Raw genomic sequence first — 17056 nt, 5'->3', positions numbered from 1 at the left:
AGTTAATATACAGTAATTGTGCTTTCCTATGCAGAATGGAAATACGGGTAGTCCTCAGTTAACAACCACTCATTCAGTGACTATTCAGAGTTACAACAGAAACATTGAATGAGGAGACTTACAGACGGTCCTTGAAGGTGCAGCCATTGCAGTGTCCTCGTGGTCATGATTTGGGTGCTTGGCAACCGGCTCACAGTTAAAACGGTAGCAGCATCCCACAGTCACATGATTGCCATTTGCAACTTTCACTGCCAGCTTCCAACAAGCAAAGTCAATGGGGAAGCCGACAGGAGGTCGCAAATGATTATCACATGGCTGTGGGATGCTGTGTGGGATTCACCTAACAACTGCAACTGGAACTGCCGTCGTAAGTTAGCGTAGTCACATGATAATGCACTTTCGACCACATTGCTTAGCTACAGAATTCCAGGTCCCAATTACTGTCATTAACCAAGGACTACCTGTACTGTGGGAGAAATAGGTACTGTATAGAGAAAAGTCTGTTGCAGAACCACCACCATCCACCTGTTCGCCCTTTACATTACAGAGTTTTACATCTATTTATAGATTTAAAAGATCTAAATAAGGAGTTTTAGATGTATCACTCAGTATTTCCAGATGGACTTTCTGCCTAACTTCTAGGGTGGCTTTCTCAAAAGCCCCAAATTTATCAGAGGTTAGGCTGAGTGGCCACAGCAAGTAAAACATGAGGCTATGCCTTTTTTCCTGGAAGAAAACAAACTTGTTTGCTGGAATTGACTGAGCCAAAGAATGAGATCCAAAATTAGTTTTAACCAGTATTGTACTCAGCAGATTAAAATTTTAGTATGAATTAACTCCAAGCCAGAAATAAGTTAGTTGAATTTTTAGTAGTACAGTCAATACACATACTAAAGCTAAAACTGGTAACAATGTAACCTGTGAAGATTTTCATTCCATTAACAAGTATTCTTTGCCCTCTGATACTCTCTGAAGGGCACTCCAGATTTTTTAAAGTGAGGATGAGGGGTAAAGTGGTAGCAGAAAATCTGTTCTCCCAGTAGATGCTGTTCTACTGATGATTAGAAAATTGAATGCAGCGCTGCAATATTTGAAATATGAACTACCCATCAAAGTGTGGCAGCACTGGGTGCCTTCCACCAGGTTATATTCCAACGGGGAGAGGACTGGAGAGAGGGATTTGAAAGGAGAGATGCACAGAGTCCAAGCCTGGGAATACCTCCCACTAACAGGGAGACAGGTTTAGGAATTACTTGAGGGCTGAGGTAGGGGAGTACTGATGCAATATAAGTAATTTTTAAAAATAAATTAATCTGTTTTAAAACTCATTGTTTATTTAAAGATGCCAATTTATTCCAGTGCTCCTGTTATCCAAGTGTCTGCTCTATCCTCTGACTTCCCCATATTCTACCCAGTTACATTACCATAGAGTCTTAAGGAATTTATAAACCCTCACAGGGCTTTAGTGGTGAAAGCAGAACGAAAGGATAATAAAGGAAAAGTATCCCTACAACAAAAAGCACATGCAGCTAACTTAGCATATACATTAAAATAAATACAGAAATATACTCTACAGTTAGTAGTTTAGTAATTTTCAGATTTTACATCAAATTTCAGACAATCAAGTACACTGAAATCAACAGTATTGATTTCAACTAGTATTTTTCATAGGTATTGGATGAAGCGGACAGAATGCTGGATATGGGTTTTGAGCCTCAAATAATGAAGATTTTGTTAGATATACGTCCTGACAGACAAACAGTTATGACCAGGTAATATACTTTCTGTTGATGGATAACGTAGCCTAAAGATCTGCTATACAGAAAATATATAATTTGTTTTAAATCATACTGTAAAGAAAGACAGTTTATATATAGATAAATTTAATAGCTAAATTACAGATAACTGAATTCTCAGGAAAGTAGATGAACTTGAGAAATTTGTGGCACTTTAATTTTAAATTGTTATTTTTATCTTAAATGGGAGACATAGATGTTCTTTTTAGGTGTGACAAAAGCTCTGGCACCAGCAGACATCATGTGGTTGTTTCCTTGCCTAGACAAATAGGGCTTCGTACTCTCTTCTGGGAAAAGGCACTTCAGCAGCCAACTGGTACACATTTTAGACATGTTTGGAAAGAAATAGAGAACAAGCTTTTCCTTTCATCTCTGTTCAGTGTGTTCTCATATAAAAATGTTTTATAGAAAAGTTTTCCTATCTTTCCGATTTTCATATAGGAGGATAGATGGGAAATGATCTCATTTCCAGATTACATAGAGCTGCTTTCCTAATCATAAAATCTATGATTTGGATTTATACACCAAATAATCTTTCCCCATTAAACAGCATAAGGAGTGCTGTAGTTGACCAAATGTCATCTATCCCAGCATTCTGTTCCTAATTCACAAGCACATTTCCCTGTGTCATTGATGCTAAGTGCTCAAAGTTCTGACTCTTGTCACAGTAATAGAGCCAGTATGGTCTAGTGGTTAAGGCAACGGGCTAGAAACCGGGAGACTGGGAGTTCTAGTCCCGCCTGAGGCACGAAAGCCGGCTGGGTGACCTTGGGCCAGCCAGTCTCTCTCAGCCCAACCCACCTCACAGGGTGGTGGTTGTGGGGAAAATAGGAAGAAGAAGGAGTACTAGGTATGTTCGCCGCCTTGAGGTATTTATAAAATTAATAAAGGCAGGATAGAAAATAAAATAAATAATATCTACCAGACTATCACACAGAATATCCACTGTCTTCACATCAGGCAAGTACGTCACCATACTGTCTGCGTGTCTGTTATAAACTCTCCTCTCTCTATTTCTTATTACTAAATTGCCAGTAGCAAGTGCTTTCTTCTGACCCGAACCCCTCTCTGAAGGCATATGCTAGGGTATATTGGTTCATTCCCAAGACATGAGCTTTTTTTAAGAGATAATTTCTCACTGTCTCAGAGCAATGTCCTGTTTCCCCATACTCTTTTTCTGTGTAGCATGACCCTCTTTCACTATTGAAATAGGATGTTGCTGTCATATCTCTGAAGGTACCCTCCACCAGTGTTTGTGTTTTTCTCAATTAATCAGGGGAGTTCCATGACCAGTTGTCCACAAAATCATTAAGTTTACTATGAAAATTTTGACAATGCATAACCCTCTATATTGAACTGTAAAGTTATAATGAAAATGGGCTGGTGTAATTTAAAAGCTATTTTGAGCTCTTTCAAATAAATGTGGGAAATAATTAAATCAGACTTTTTATAAATGGAAAGGATGAAAGCATGCATGAAACAGTTTATAATGAGATGGAAAGATGCTAGATGCCACCACATGGGACAAAGTAGTAATAGAATCCTTTATTTATTTATTTTTTATTGTAGCAAGTTTTAAGTGCAACTGGATATTTTTTATAGAAATAGCAAGAAAATTAGAATAGGGAAAATAATAGTCTTAAAATATTTAAAAATATTTATCTATTTTAATTCCACCAGTGCTACATGGCCAGATGGTGTTCGCCGTCTTGCAAAATCATACTTGAAAGATCCAATGATTGTTTATGTTGGTACTCTAGACTTAGCGGTGAGTTGCTTTGTTTTCTGTTCTGCTGGGCTTGTTACTCCATTAGTATTCTGGTGGTACATATCCACAACTGATTTGTACCAAAAATGTCTGATCTTGCTGTGTATATGTGAAAGAAGACTGTATTTGTGAAAGTGAGCATAACCCAGAATAACATATTAATATCCTGGTTTAAAAAGAACACACTAAAATGAAATTTCAAAGTAAACTAATTTCAAATTAGATACTTGCCTGACTCTAAACTTTCCTTTCAGGTAAGTTTCATAACTTTGTTTTTATTCATCTATCAGAAATTTGTTTGCATACAACAGTGTCATTTCATTTGTCAGTTGCTGACAAGTTTAACTTGCGAGTAGTTTAAAAAAAAATTCAGTACTGTATTGTCAAAATGGGAAAGAATAAAGTAATTATCTGGGGAATAGTCCTTCAGTAATGGGCTACCATTTCTAAACCACATGAATAATATTCAGAAGTCTTTTAGGTGTTGTATTAACATTTTGTCTCCACTTTATCTCAGTATCTACAATTCTTAAGTGAAGCTTTGACAATATATGAAATAAGTCATTACTTTTCATTCATATTTCCTTTAATAAATTTGGTTTTACAGGCAGTCAGTACAGTAGAACAGAAGATTGTTGTTATTCCAGAAGAAGAAAAAAGAGCTTTCACACGTTATTTCGTTGACACTATGAAGTCTGATGACAAGGTCATAATATTCGTGGGAAAGAAACTTACGTATGTAGCAAAACTTTGACACAAATGACCTCTAATTATGACATTATTGTCTAGTCCAGTATTATTTGCTCTAGTGGTTCACCTACAAGTTTTCCTTCACAGGTATCTTTTCCCATCACCTCCTATTTGAATATTTAACTGGCATTAAGATTAAAACTTTCTGTAGTAAAGCCTTTTCGGGAGAGATGGGCGATGATAGAAATTTGAAAAATAAATAAATAACTGTGCTGTACACATAATTCAGAGACGCGGTGGCACTGCGGGTTAAACTGCTGAGCTGCTGAGCTTGCCGATCGGAAGGTCGGCGGTTCGAATCCATGTGACGGGGTGAGCTCCCGTTGCTAGTCCGAGCTCCTGCCAACCTAGCAGTTCGAAAGCATGCAAATGTGAGTAGATTAATAGGTACCGCTTCGGCGGGCAGGTAACGGCGTTCCATGTAGTCATGCCGGCCACATGACCACGGAACTGTCTACGGACAAACACCGGCTCTCCGGCTTTGAAACGGAGATGAGCACCGCCCCCTAGAGTCGGACACGACTGGACTTAATGTCAAGGGAAACCTTTACCTTTACTACACATAGCTATGGCATATTCTTATTAAATAAGGGGCTCATTTAAATTTAGGCTCTTTAAAGATAGCTTAAATTTTAATAATGATTTTTATTTTCTAATTCAGTTATTATAATTGTAGATCAAGGGAAAAGATCTTTAGTGCTTTCTTAGCCTGTCAAAGCCATCATGTATAACTGGACATAATATGGTTTGTTTGTTTTTGGCTTAACTTGACAAAACTTGCTCATTATAGTCTAATGTTATGTGTAAACCAAGTCACTGTGGCTTATTCAACAAACATTAAAAAAACCCTTTGTAGGAATCAGCAGTCAAATAAATCTGTAGTACTATCAGTGTACATTGGTTTATTCCTCTGCAGCAGTCCCCCCCAACCTCAAAATTAGTGTCTTAGTGTCAATTCAGGTGTGTAAGCATTAGCCTTAGCAACTGGTCCTGGGATGAAATTTTTCAGGTGTCTTAGAGAAAGAACTCCAGGTCTTTTTGAGCTTTTAGCCTCTTGCAGCATGAGATTGTGGAATCTAAAAAGAAATGCCCTGGTGGCAAAATGATCTGTGTATCATTCAAGCAAGTTATGCAACAGTCTCAGGAAGCTGAACAGAAAGCAAGCTCCTTTCTAATTTATTTTTCATAGAAATAAAATTTTAACTTTAGGAAGAACTAGGCAAAACCTCTTTAGAAGTTTGTATCTTCATTTCATGCTGATCAGGTATTATCCTATGGATATTTTTTATCATTTTCATCACTCAGTCTGTTTCTGCTTGCTGTTCAGTAAAGCATTTCCTTTTACTTTATTTGTTCTACAGAACTCAGAATATTTTCATATAAGCCTAGAAATTCTCTCTTGGTTTCTCCCCACCAGTGATACATAAGGGCACTATAATTAATAGAACTATGAGTCTGCTGGTCTCCAATCAGTAGTTGCAATCCATAGACATTCGATTATAACTGGCAATTTCTGGAGTTTTTTTTTATTCAGTAGTATATCTGCTCTTTATACAGTAGCATATCTGTTCCAGCCATTAGTGTTCATTGGAATCGAATTCACTGATAAATTTAGCAGTGCTCTTTGGCACTCCTTATCAGTTTTACTGAGTGGTCATGTGTACAACCACACAAGCCACCTTTAAATCCCCTTGCATGTATTTTTACTGACCTCACTACTTGCCTCCTGTGGTAATCCTGGAAACGGGAAAGGTAGAAGCTATGCTTCTAGAACATACCGTATAGAATAAGGAAGATTACCTTGACTGAGACATGCAAGCTCCATTGCCAGGGCAACAAGGGGTAAAATATAGCTTAAGGCCACAATAGACAAGATAATATTCATAAGAGACTCAGACAGACATCTCCCTAATTTAGTGAAGTATAAGTAGAAGGAGGGAATACAGCATAATCAGACTCAATTATTTATTTAAAGCAGGGGCTCACAGTGGTTGAAGGATAAAATTAGTTTTTGACATGTCTGAGTTATATCCTTACATAAAACTTCAGCTGAATTTCCACATATAGCATAGAGACATTGGGAAGTCAATGCTTTCTTGATACATTCTGAAATGAAGACTCTGTAGAACATTTGATTTGTATATATTTTTATTTGATAGGATGATACATTTCAGTTCTGGGGAGTAACCTGGTTGTTATGAATCAGTCACACATTAGAAGCTTTTGAATAAGAATAATTCTCTTCCTGTGCAAAATTGAAATTTTTACTACTTCGAACTGTTACTTTTTTCTTTCTCTGTACAGTAGTAATAATAGTAGAACTGACATTTGGGAATGGACTTTCTCTCAATAGGCAGAGTCTGAAACAATTATGTTAGAGAAAGCTGATAATAAAATTATTTGCAAATATCAAAAGTACAAATTGTATTTCAGTTCTGCCACAGAGTTTCTGTATTATTTTTCAGCCTCTGGTTGTTTAGTGATACCATCCCCTAAAATGTATCTTTGAGATATTCATCTGATGACTTTTTAAAAATATGTAGAAGTCATTTGAATAAATTAATACAATAATTAAAATTTAACATTAGATTATGAATGTTTAGGGAATTAAATGAGTCATCTGGAATATGCAGTACCAGGTATAAGTTTGAGTGTTTATTCTGAGTGATCTATAAATATTTCCTGATATATTAATTGGATTAAAAAAACATTCCTCTATGTATTGGCTTTGCTTTTAATTCTTCTCAAAAGTGCTGATGATCTTTCAAGTGATTTTGGCCTTCAGGGAATTCCAGTTCAGTCTTTACATGGCAATAGAGAACAGTGTGATCGTGAACAAGCTTTGGAGGATTTCAAAAAAGGTAAATTTGCAATTGATCATAATTAATTAATCAGTTTAACATATTGTTATTTAACCATCAAAACACATAAACTCAAATTCAAATATTTATTACAGTTTTATTTTATTTATATTTTTTTATTTTCTATCCCGCCTTTATTATTTTTATAAATAACTCAAGGCGGCAAACATACTTAATACTCCTTTCTCCTCCTATTTTCACCACAACACCAACCTATATTGAGTGGACAGTCTTTCCTCACTCCTTATCCATTGTCCTAACTGTGGATACCTATACTATGGGGATATGAGTTCACTATCAGGATTTTTAAATTCAAGAACATTGGAACTGAATGAAAGCTCCACAATAACCATCTAGAACTCTTGTTCAAGGCCCTGTGCATTTTCATTTGGCTGACAGGTCGCATAATGTGGGTAATCACTGACTACTCAACTTCTTTATGATAGGGAGGGAAGAACAAAATCACTACTACTTCATCTTATCCTCTATCTTTCGGACTGATACGGATCCTCATTATAGCAGTACAGGAAGTAGGTCAACTGAGATTATCAGCTGTTATCACAAGGACCCAAAAGTCAAAGCTTCTTGCATTCCTTGTGTCCCTCTTTCATCACTGTAATATCAGTCAATAAATTTTAGAAAATGTTTTCTGACAGTCATCATTGCAGGGACATTTTCACTAGGTTCTGTTATTAGCATTAAAATCATTTTTTTCTAGAGGGCTTGGTCTCATCTCTAGCCCTTTCCATTTATGGAATGCTGTCTGGTGATCTGCTGTCTTCTCCTGCCATGCTGAATTTCTAGCCAGATTTTTCCAGTCCTTTATTCCAGTAGAAGCCAATGTGGCTGGAACTTTAGAACAGAACAGTATACATCAAAAATAGTATGCAGCATTCTGGATTTTTTTAATAAACAGGCCATGGCCTTTCCACACTGACATCACTGGAAATTTCACACAAGTAATATATTGGATGGGAACCCCGATTTTCATTGTTTTTGCAGAATATGAAATTTTCACTAAGCTCAGTAGCAGCTGTTTCTTAGGCTTCCACACACTTCTCTTATGTGTACTTTTCTTAACAATGTCCATGGTTGTAGTCATTTCAGATGGAGATAGGGATACTGAGGTAGCTACCAGTTCAGCTGCACTCTAACTGGAAGATCTGTTATTCCCTCTCACTTCCTCACTGCCTACTTTTTATGTCTCTTATGTTCCTCCAGCAGAGCATAGTATCTCTGTGCATCTAGAACAAATATACGCACCTGCAGCATATGATTTTTGGGTCCTAGCGGAGCCTTCAGGTTTGCCTCATGGTAAGGACAGCCCTGATATCACATTAGCAAAATGCACTAATGAACTCTTGACTCAAATGAGCTTTTCAAAGTGTTCTTAAAGCCCAAGTGATCCCCACGACCATCACCACCAAAGTTTCTGACTTTCATTTTTGCCAGAAAATACTTCTTCCCCTGTTTTTTTCTGGACCCTACTACTTCAGTGAAGCAGTCTTTTCATACCCTGGAGGCTGTCACATTCTGCATTAACCAGATAACATCCTTTTAAACCTATCTGCAGTTGTTCATTTCTTATTTCATTTCTAAACAGGGTGGTTTCATTTCTTCTCAGTGCTTTGCTAAATGGATAACAGCCATTGTTTGCCATGATGAACCAAATACCTATACATTGTGTTTCTAGTGTCTTTTTTTTTTTCGGGAAATGAATTATTTTTAAAAGGTGGGACTTTGTTTAAGATCTGCCAAACTGGCATCTGGTCATATCTTTCCACATTTGCTAGATATCCACCGGATCTCAGTAAGATACTGTACAGCTTTTGGAAGAGCTGTGTTGTCCTCAGTGCTGTTATAATTATGTACTCAAAATAGAGTAGCTTTTTACTCACAAAGATCACAGTGAGGTATAGGTTACTTACTTGTAACTGTGGTCCTTTGGGTGTTTGTGAATTTGTTCAACGTGGCCATCCTCCCCACTTGGCTTTGATTATAGTTCATTTCAAATTCTATCCACGGTGGTGGTCTTCAAGAGTGAGAGAATTGGCAAGGTCTCATTTTCAAACTGTGCATGCAGGAGGCAAGATGAGAGGTCCAATAAAAAATGCTAGGGCCTGGAAAAACCCAAATGGGAACAGATTTCTGTAAGAATCGACTGCTCAAAAAACCACAGATAAGTAACACTTCATTCAAATGTATTCTGAAAGTTACCAGTTTTCATTTTATTGTGCTTGTTCTAGGCAGAGTTCGTATATTGATAGCAACAGATTTGGCTTCCCGTGGACTTGATGTGCAAGATATCACTCATGTCTTTAATTTTGATTTCCCTCGTAACATTGAAGAATATGTTCATAGAGTAGGCCGTACTGGACGAGCTGGGTAAGCCAAACTTTTAACTGCTTCTGTGTTACTACTTAGAAAATACCAGTATTTTCTTCAGCATATTCTTACATCTTATGTCAGATGCATTACAGTATTCCATACAGGGAAATGTAGTGGTGTCTCCCCTGACAGGATATTATCCATCAGCTGAATGGATTTCCACTTTTTCCTCTTAAAAATAAGTTATTCCAAAGAGACTCTGGAGGAAACTGTGATGAACTGCAAAATGAGTGGAAAAAGATAACATATTCCTCTGTAAGTATACTTTCATATAAATTGGGTGTTAATCACTGTTCATAGCTTTTAGGAGAAATACAGCCAGCATCCAGCTGGGACAATCTGCTTTGTTGAAATGTAAGTTAAAATTCTACATCAGAAGGAAAGATTGTTAAGCTTGTCTAAGCAAATCTAGTAATATCTACATAAATTACATATAAGATGAGTTGTACAGATTATTTCCTCTCAGCATAATAGAAGCTAAATCACTGAAGTTTGAGTTAGGGCAACTGCTAAAAAAAATTCAGACATGAATACTTGATCACCTTGTAATATATAGGATTTGACATTCATTTAGATTAATAAATAATTATAGAGAGAGAGAGAGGCAGACAGACATACAGACAGTTTGGTGTAATGGTTAAGGTGCTGGCCTAGAAACAAGGAGACTGAGTTCTAGGCCTCACTTCAGCATGAAAGCCATTTGGATGACTTTGGGCCAGTCATTCTCTCTCAGCCCAACCCACCTCACAGGGTTGTTGTTGTTGTGGGAAAAATAGGAGGTAAGAGTATTAGGCATATTTGCTCCCTTGGGCCAACCAAACTATATGTTAAAAAAATACAGGCGGGATAGGATGATGATGATGATGATGATGATGATGATGACGACGATGACTAACCCCACTCTTTCCAATATACAGATGATAGTTACAAATGTAATGTAAGTTTACACTTGCTTGGTCATTACATACATCAGGCTGAAAGCAGATACGTCTGCACTGACTTTCCTGCCAGTCAGATTTGCAAGAATACTTTTCTCAGAGTTAAGGGACCGTGCTGTGGGTAGATTGGGCCATGTCAGGAAGGAGCAGAAGTGGAAGGGTTAAAGTACAAAAAAAATCAGCTGGAGACATCTTCTGCTGACTTGTAAGGTTTCTCCTTGCTTCTTTAAAAACTCCCTTTTCATCCACTGGAACCCCAAAGATCTAAATGCCAGCCTGTGTTCTATAGCTGCCCCATCATTTAATGTCTCCAGAGTACCATTTGCTCCAGAACTTTCATCTTCATTACCAACTCAGGCAGAGGTGGCTGAATCTGTCCATTTTGCTTTTTCCCCATATTTTGAATGTTGATATTCCTATTAAAAAGTATTGGGGCCTATCCATGGAATCCATTTTATGTTTGGCAGACATGGCCCCTTTTTAACAGTAAAGCACTTTCTTCTTTTTTTCTGCACAGAATACACTATAAAGATACCATAAGTATTTTCCTTTCCTGCCATAATCTGGCTCAACTGCTGCTGTCTGTTCTTTACCACTGGTGCATTTCAGGCATTCAGAGACTAGCAATCAGTTTTTATTGCTTAAGAATCTAAGGGCATAATATGGATTTAAAAATAAGACATTTTAATAAATTATCAACACAGGTCTATAAAAAGGAGTCTCTTACAGAAATATTAAACCCCTTTTTATGGGAGGGGGTAGTTTGGATTGATTAAACAAAATCTTCTTTTAAAAAAAAACCAGATATGAGCTATGGTTTGTTTGTTTATTTATTTATCCTTCTTTTACATAGACGCATGGGGGAAGCTGTAACACTTGTGACTAGGAATGATTGGCGAATTGCATCTGAATTGATTGACATTTTAGAAAGAGGAAACCAGGTAACATAACTAAGCTCATTGCTACTTTTCTTCCTGTTGTTCCTTTTATGCTTTTACCCTTATTTGATTAAAATAATATCAAACATTAAATACACATTTAAATTGATTTTTAAATTTTTATTTGACAAAGTTATACTTCAGATCCCCTTATTACATGTAACTTCAAGTAGCTTAAATAAAAATAGAAGCATAAATTAATTAAAAAGCCACTTGATAAAACCAATTATAACAGCAAAGAGTGTTTAAACATTAGAAGTCATTAAAGACAATGAAGAACAACGTAGACTTTATCTGATATCTTAAAGGAACCAGCTATAGATATGTAGGAAGGGTGTTTTAAAGTATATGTATCCCATGTAAGTATTCCTGATTGTATAAGGTAATGATACTCAGAGAAAGATTTCTAAACTGCATCTTAACTGGTAGGCAGAGTCATATAGAACAGAATGAGCAACTGGGGGAGGGAGGGGCAATGATCACAGTTTGTTAGTATACATGGTGTGGGTAAGATCTTCGGGGGAAGGTTCAAAATGTTTTGAATGATGGAATTTTCTTTTTAATTGAATGAAGCCTACTTCAGAACTTGCACTATGATTTTCATGTTTCTTGCTTAAAATGGTAAGAAGAGACTGCATCATCAGTTTTTGGTAACTGTGGATATAGAACTGGTACTGGCAGCTACAAAAAACGGGGCTGAGGTTGTACAGTCATGAATATAGAATAAATGGTGATTTAGTTATTAAAAGGGACGCGGTGGCGCTGCGGGTTAAACCGCTGAGCTGTCGATCGGAAGGTCGGCGGTTCGAAACCGCGCGGCGGGGTGAGCTCCCGTTGCTCGTCCCAGCTCCTGCACACCAAGCAGTTCGAAAACATGCAAATGTGAGTAGATTAATTGGTACCGCTTCGGCGGGAAGGTAACGGCATTCCGTGAGTCATGCTGGCCACATGACCCGGAAGTGTCCTATGGACAACGCCGGCTCCAAGGCTTTGAAACGGAGATGAGCACCGCCCCCTAGAGTCGGACACGACTGGACTTTACGTCAAGGGAAACCTTTACCTTTACCTAGTTATTAAAATCTCAAGCTATTTTATGAGATGAATAAAAATCAGTATATTAAATTGACCCTAAAAACAAAAAGTCAGATCAATGTTTTAATATAGTGCAATCTGGCTAAAAATGTCCTAATTAATTGGAAGAGTTATGGAAATTATTATATGTATTTCAAATGCCACCAACCTTGAAATAATATGAAACATGTTAAATTAATTATTAAAGAAAAAATCAACATGAATTGGTTTCCATTGCGGACATCTGAAGGTGAGACAATATATGAAACATTGACATTAATGTGTTGTATAAGCATAATGCTAAGTAGCCTATAGAATAATACTCATAGTAGCAAGATCAAAATGTTGATAATTCAGCATCACTTGAGACATCTGGTACTACAAAAATGCATAACAGTAAGCATAGCCAAGAAAATAATCTTATGCTTAATGAGATGTTCAGAAGACTCATAATTGTTTACTCAGACTTCAAATGCACAAGCCAGAATATGGTATTTATAAATCTTAAAGTCAGAAATAATTCTGAGTTTGGGAATAAAAATATTCATAGTTCCATATCCCTGATTCCAGTAGAGGAAGACCCAATGGAATTCAAAAGCAAGGATGAATGTTCTTCAGCCTCACAAATCACATGAAGTATTTTTATTCTGTTAAAATGTAGGTCTGCTGGGATGGGATAAAGACACCATTTGCCAATCACAAAATGGGCTCCTCTACTTCTGTCTAACTCTGTTCTAAGACTTAGACATACAATATAAATTGAATCTTGGAATATTTAAGTTGGGAACCTGGGGTTACCTTAATGATTACACAACCAGAACCAGATTGAAATAGACAATAACTGCAATTGGTATCAACTCTTAAATACCTATCAGAGACAGCCTCGCATATAAATACATTACATTCATCTTATTCAAGCCAAAACTGATTAAAGATACTGTATGTTACAGATGCCACATGGTCATCTATCAGTAAGGCTAGTGATAAAGAGTACTCACATTACGAACATGACCTGGCTTCAGAAATCCAAGATACTTAAAACTTCAGTTCTTCTGATGTGTTTTATTTATTTTTTTTATTTAACTTTTTTATCCTGCCTTTATTATTTTTATAAATAACTCAAGGTGGCGAACGTACCTACTTTTATCTCTCCTTGAAGTAGAGCAAACATTCTAATGGGTACATATGGGAGTTTACCGATTCAGATGAAATCACCCCAATTCTCTAACAGCTCCCTTGTTTATCAGTTTGCTTTCACCCTCAGTTCAGGGTGCTATATTTAATTGTTATAGCCCTACACAGTCATAAAGACTTGAAAACTACTGTAGTGGGAAGAGAGAATGGTCCTGAGAGGCAGGAGGAAGAGCCACTACCAAGACAACAGTCAGATAAAAGAAAACTGAGTCTGGAGCAGAACTGTAACCTGAGAAAACATCTCAGACAAGACCCTCCCTAGTTCTCACCAAGATAAAGGACAGGAGGGGGGAAGTGCGTTCGGACCTGCAAGATTCTATCTTTATATTAAAAGTAGTATAAGCCTGCATGACTTTTGTTTCCTAGTCTGATCTACATTGAAGGGCTGACAACTACAATGTATCTCTGCCCCCTCACTACCACTATTAACTTCTAGTAGAAGGGTGTTGGGAACTTTTACTTAAACTCAGAAGGCTTCCTTCAGGTCACACTGCCTTCTGAATTATTGCAAATAAACACTGGGCTTTTTAAGTGGTGCCTAGGTTTTGAAACAGGATCCCAAGAAGTCCCAAGTACTTTTTGCCTTGTTACTACTTCAGGGAAATGAGGGCTTTTTCAGTTACTAAAAATATTTACATAGATTTCTTACTGTAGAACTCCTGATAGCACATCATCATTCAGTTAAAAACTATCAAGTTGTGTCAAATCTTAGTGACCACATAGCTAGACCTTCTCCAGAATGATGATAAAGTTTACAGTAGTTATAAAAACATACAATACAAACATGATAAATGGAAAACCTATGTAAGGAATGCATGCAAATCATGGCTTTCCAACCTCTTAATAGCAGCTGTATGTAGTCATGTGATAGGGAGATAAGAGAGAGGGCTTACACTGGAAGAGTTGGCAACATTCCAAGCTGCTGTTCTCCCAAAGGGATAAGTTGAGAGAACTTCTTGTATTTTTTTTCAAAGCCTCTGGCCAGATTGGTCCCATTTTCAAACTCAGTCTTTCTTTTGTCAGCTTCTGCTGCACAAAATTTAATGCTCTCTCGTTCTGTTTTCAGAGGTATTCTGCGGATGGTCAGACAGACAGAGTCCTGAGCCCCATTACATAATATATTTCCAGCTTTCCATTGGGTGGGAAACGATAATTTTTAAAAATGAATTTTTAAATATCTCCTAATCATATTTAGGTATATCTTAAAGGGGAAGTCATGCTACAGAGAAAGCCTGTCTTTGCTCTGCCACCCACCTGTTCTCTACAAAACAAAGCAGGATTTCATCCAAGAACTGCAGGTGTCTGCAGTGTTGACGTAACTGAAGGAACTCTTAAATAACCCGGTCATGTTGTTTAGGGCTTTAGATACTTAAATTTAGCTAAGAATATTTATTTTATTATGAATATGCATAGGAAAGTTGTTTCATACCAAATCCAGCTAGCTTAGAATAAGGTATACTGTTTTTCCAGGATGGGGGGGGGGGGGCTGCTCTACTCAGATAATTCCAAAATTGAACTTAGAACTCTGTGATGTAAATATTTACTATATTACAGAAGAATAGCTTGTCAAAATTTGTTGCTGCTACAAAATGTGTTCATTTGCTGTTTTGCTATTTTAGTGCTAGTTTCTCTTTTGTTTTCTATTGTTTTAAATTGTTATAGGGCTTCTTGCAAATTCCAGTATAAAGCTTGAGCACAAATCGTTATCAAATATTTTACTGTTCACTATAAATTGCAGTGTTATAGATTAATTATAACAACATAAATTTCATGGTCTAAATATGTTATTTGCACAAATGGAAAATAACTTGCTTCATCAGATTTTCTTCTTCTGCCCCTGTAGCCCTGAATTGCTTCCACAAAATATCACAGAAGGAAATTGCTCAAAAATTAGAGGGAACATAAATTAGAGATAACTGATTTATATTTACGAGTTCCAGTGTCATCTCATATAGCCAATAAATTCACTATACTCCATGTTCTCCAGAAAGACCTCCTCATTCTCCACAAAATGCTTTTCTTAAGATACAGATGATTAAAAAAAAGATGAGTTGTTCAAATTGATTTCTGCTTTTGCAACTACTGAATAGCTCTTGTACATTTAACATACATATTTAGGAGTAAATGGCAAACTCTAATTTAACTTGATGCAAATGAGACTTGTTGTCCTTTTAGAAGATTTTTATAGAATATATATTACAGAAAATGTTTTATAGAATATTTTCATGAAATATTTACAGTTTGTAGAAACTGGAAATGTAGTGATGACTAATTGTTGGTTATCTAAACTTATTAGGTGATTCCTGAAGAACTCATTTCGATGGCTGAAAGGTATAAGCAGTTCCAGATGAAAAAGGAAATGGAAAAAGATTTAGGAAAGCCATGGGGGCGACCTCGAAAAAGTTTCTAAACTAGTCTGAAATATTAATTATAGTTAGTGCCTATGGAAAATTCAGTAGAATGATTTGTCTGCCATTACAACAAAATAAATATTAAGCCTGGTTTTCTTCAAGAAAGGTGCATTTTCAGTCTTTCTGAAAAACGTTAGGTTCTATTTGGTACCCGATTTGGAAACAACTTGTAAATGTTCTCTGTGCTGCTTTGAATTCCATGGATATTAATCTAACTATTTTGAAAAAATATGAGAATAAAAACCATAATGCGACATACCTTGGCACTTACTTGATAACATTGTCTCACTTTAACAGAGAATGTTGAAAATCAGTAACTGTTACCTCAGAAGTGTTGCCTGATTTTTAATACCAACACCTTGGTTGCTGAAATTTAGGAATAACGTAATAAATTATGCTGGCTGTTAATTGTTTTAAGATTGCCTCATCTGCTGTAAAATACTCATACTTTTGGTTTAAAAAGTAATTTCGGTTTAATAGCTTGTAGAGCATGTTCTTGGTTCAGGGTTTATAATTTTGCTAGCATTTTGCTTTATGGAATAATGTTAACCAATTGTTCACATATACAAGAGACATAACAGGGGAACTGATCTTCCCCTCTCCAACTTAAATTTAAAATGAGGTCATTTATGTGTAGAGATATGTAAAACATTTCAAATTATAAACAGCTGTTTTCAGTTCAGACCAGATCGTTCCAACCTTCTCATGCAGTTCTAACCAGTTAGGACACTTCAAGCTGGAATATTTCTAGTAAGATGAGAACAGTTATTTAGAACTGGAATGTTTTTGACCATTATTTGTGTATGCTATGTACCCTTTTTATTGGGAAGCTGTAGTCATTGACGTAGTCCCATTTGTAAACTAACAGTGAATTTATAAAACTGAAATGGTAACATATGTAAAACAGTGCAATTGTTATGAACTTGGTTCAGTAATACTTT

The 17056-nt window shown here is 36.5% G+C and overlaps 1 protein-coding gene across 1 annotated transcript in view; it reads left to right on the top strand.

Moving 5' to 3' along the window:
- Window positions 1–16373, top strand: part of DDX43 (DEAD-box helicase 43) — a 36077-nt gene extending 19704 nt beyond the window's left edge. Inside the window, exons 10-16 of the mRNA XM_063291120.1 lie at window positions 1672–1772; window positions 3477–3564; window positions 4172–4299; window positions 7066–7175; window positions 9422–9560; window positions 11355–11442; window positions 16001–16373. Of these exons, the coding sequence (XP_063147190.1) occupies window positions 1672–1772; window positions 3477–3564; window positions 4172–4299; window positions 7066–7175; window positions 9422–9560; window positions 11355–11442; window positions 16001–16114 (768 nt within the window). The 3' untranslated portion in view covers window positions 16115–16373. The remainder of the gene's footprint in view (window positions 1–1671; window positions 1773–3476; window positions 3565–4171; window positions 4300–7065; window positions 7176–9421; window positions 9561–11354; window positions 11443–16000) is intronic.
- Window positions 16374–17056: the final 683 nt, after the last annotated feature.

Source organism: Candoia aspera, chromosome 1 (genome assembly GCF_035149785.1).
Source record: "Candoia aspera isolate rCanAsp1 chromosome 1, rCanAsp1.hap2, whole genome shotgun sequence".
Classification (NCBI taxonomy): Eukaryota; Metazoa; Chordata; class Lepidosauria; order Squamata; family Boidae; genus Candoia; species Candoia aspera.
Note: the sequence above shows the minus strand (reverse complement) of the source record. Positions and strands in the feature narration are given on the sequence as shown.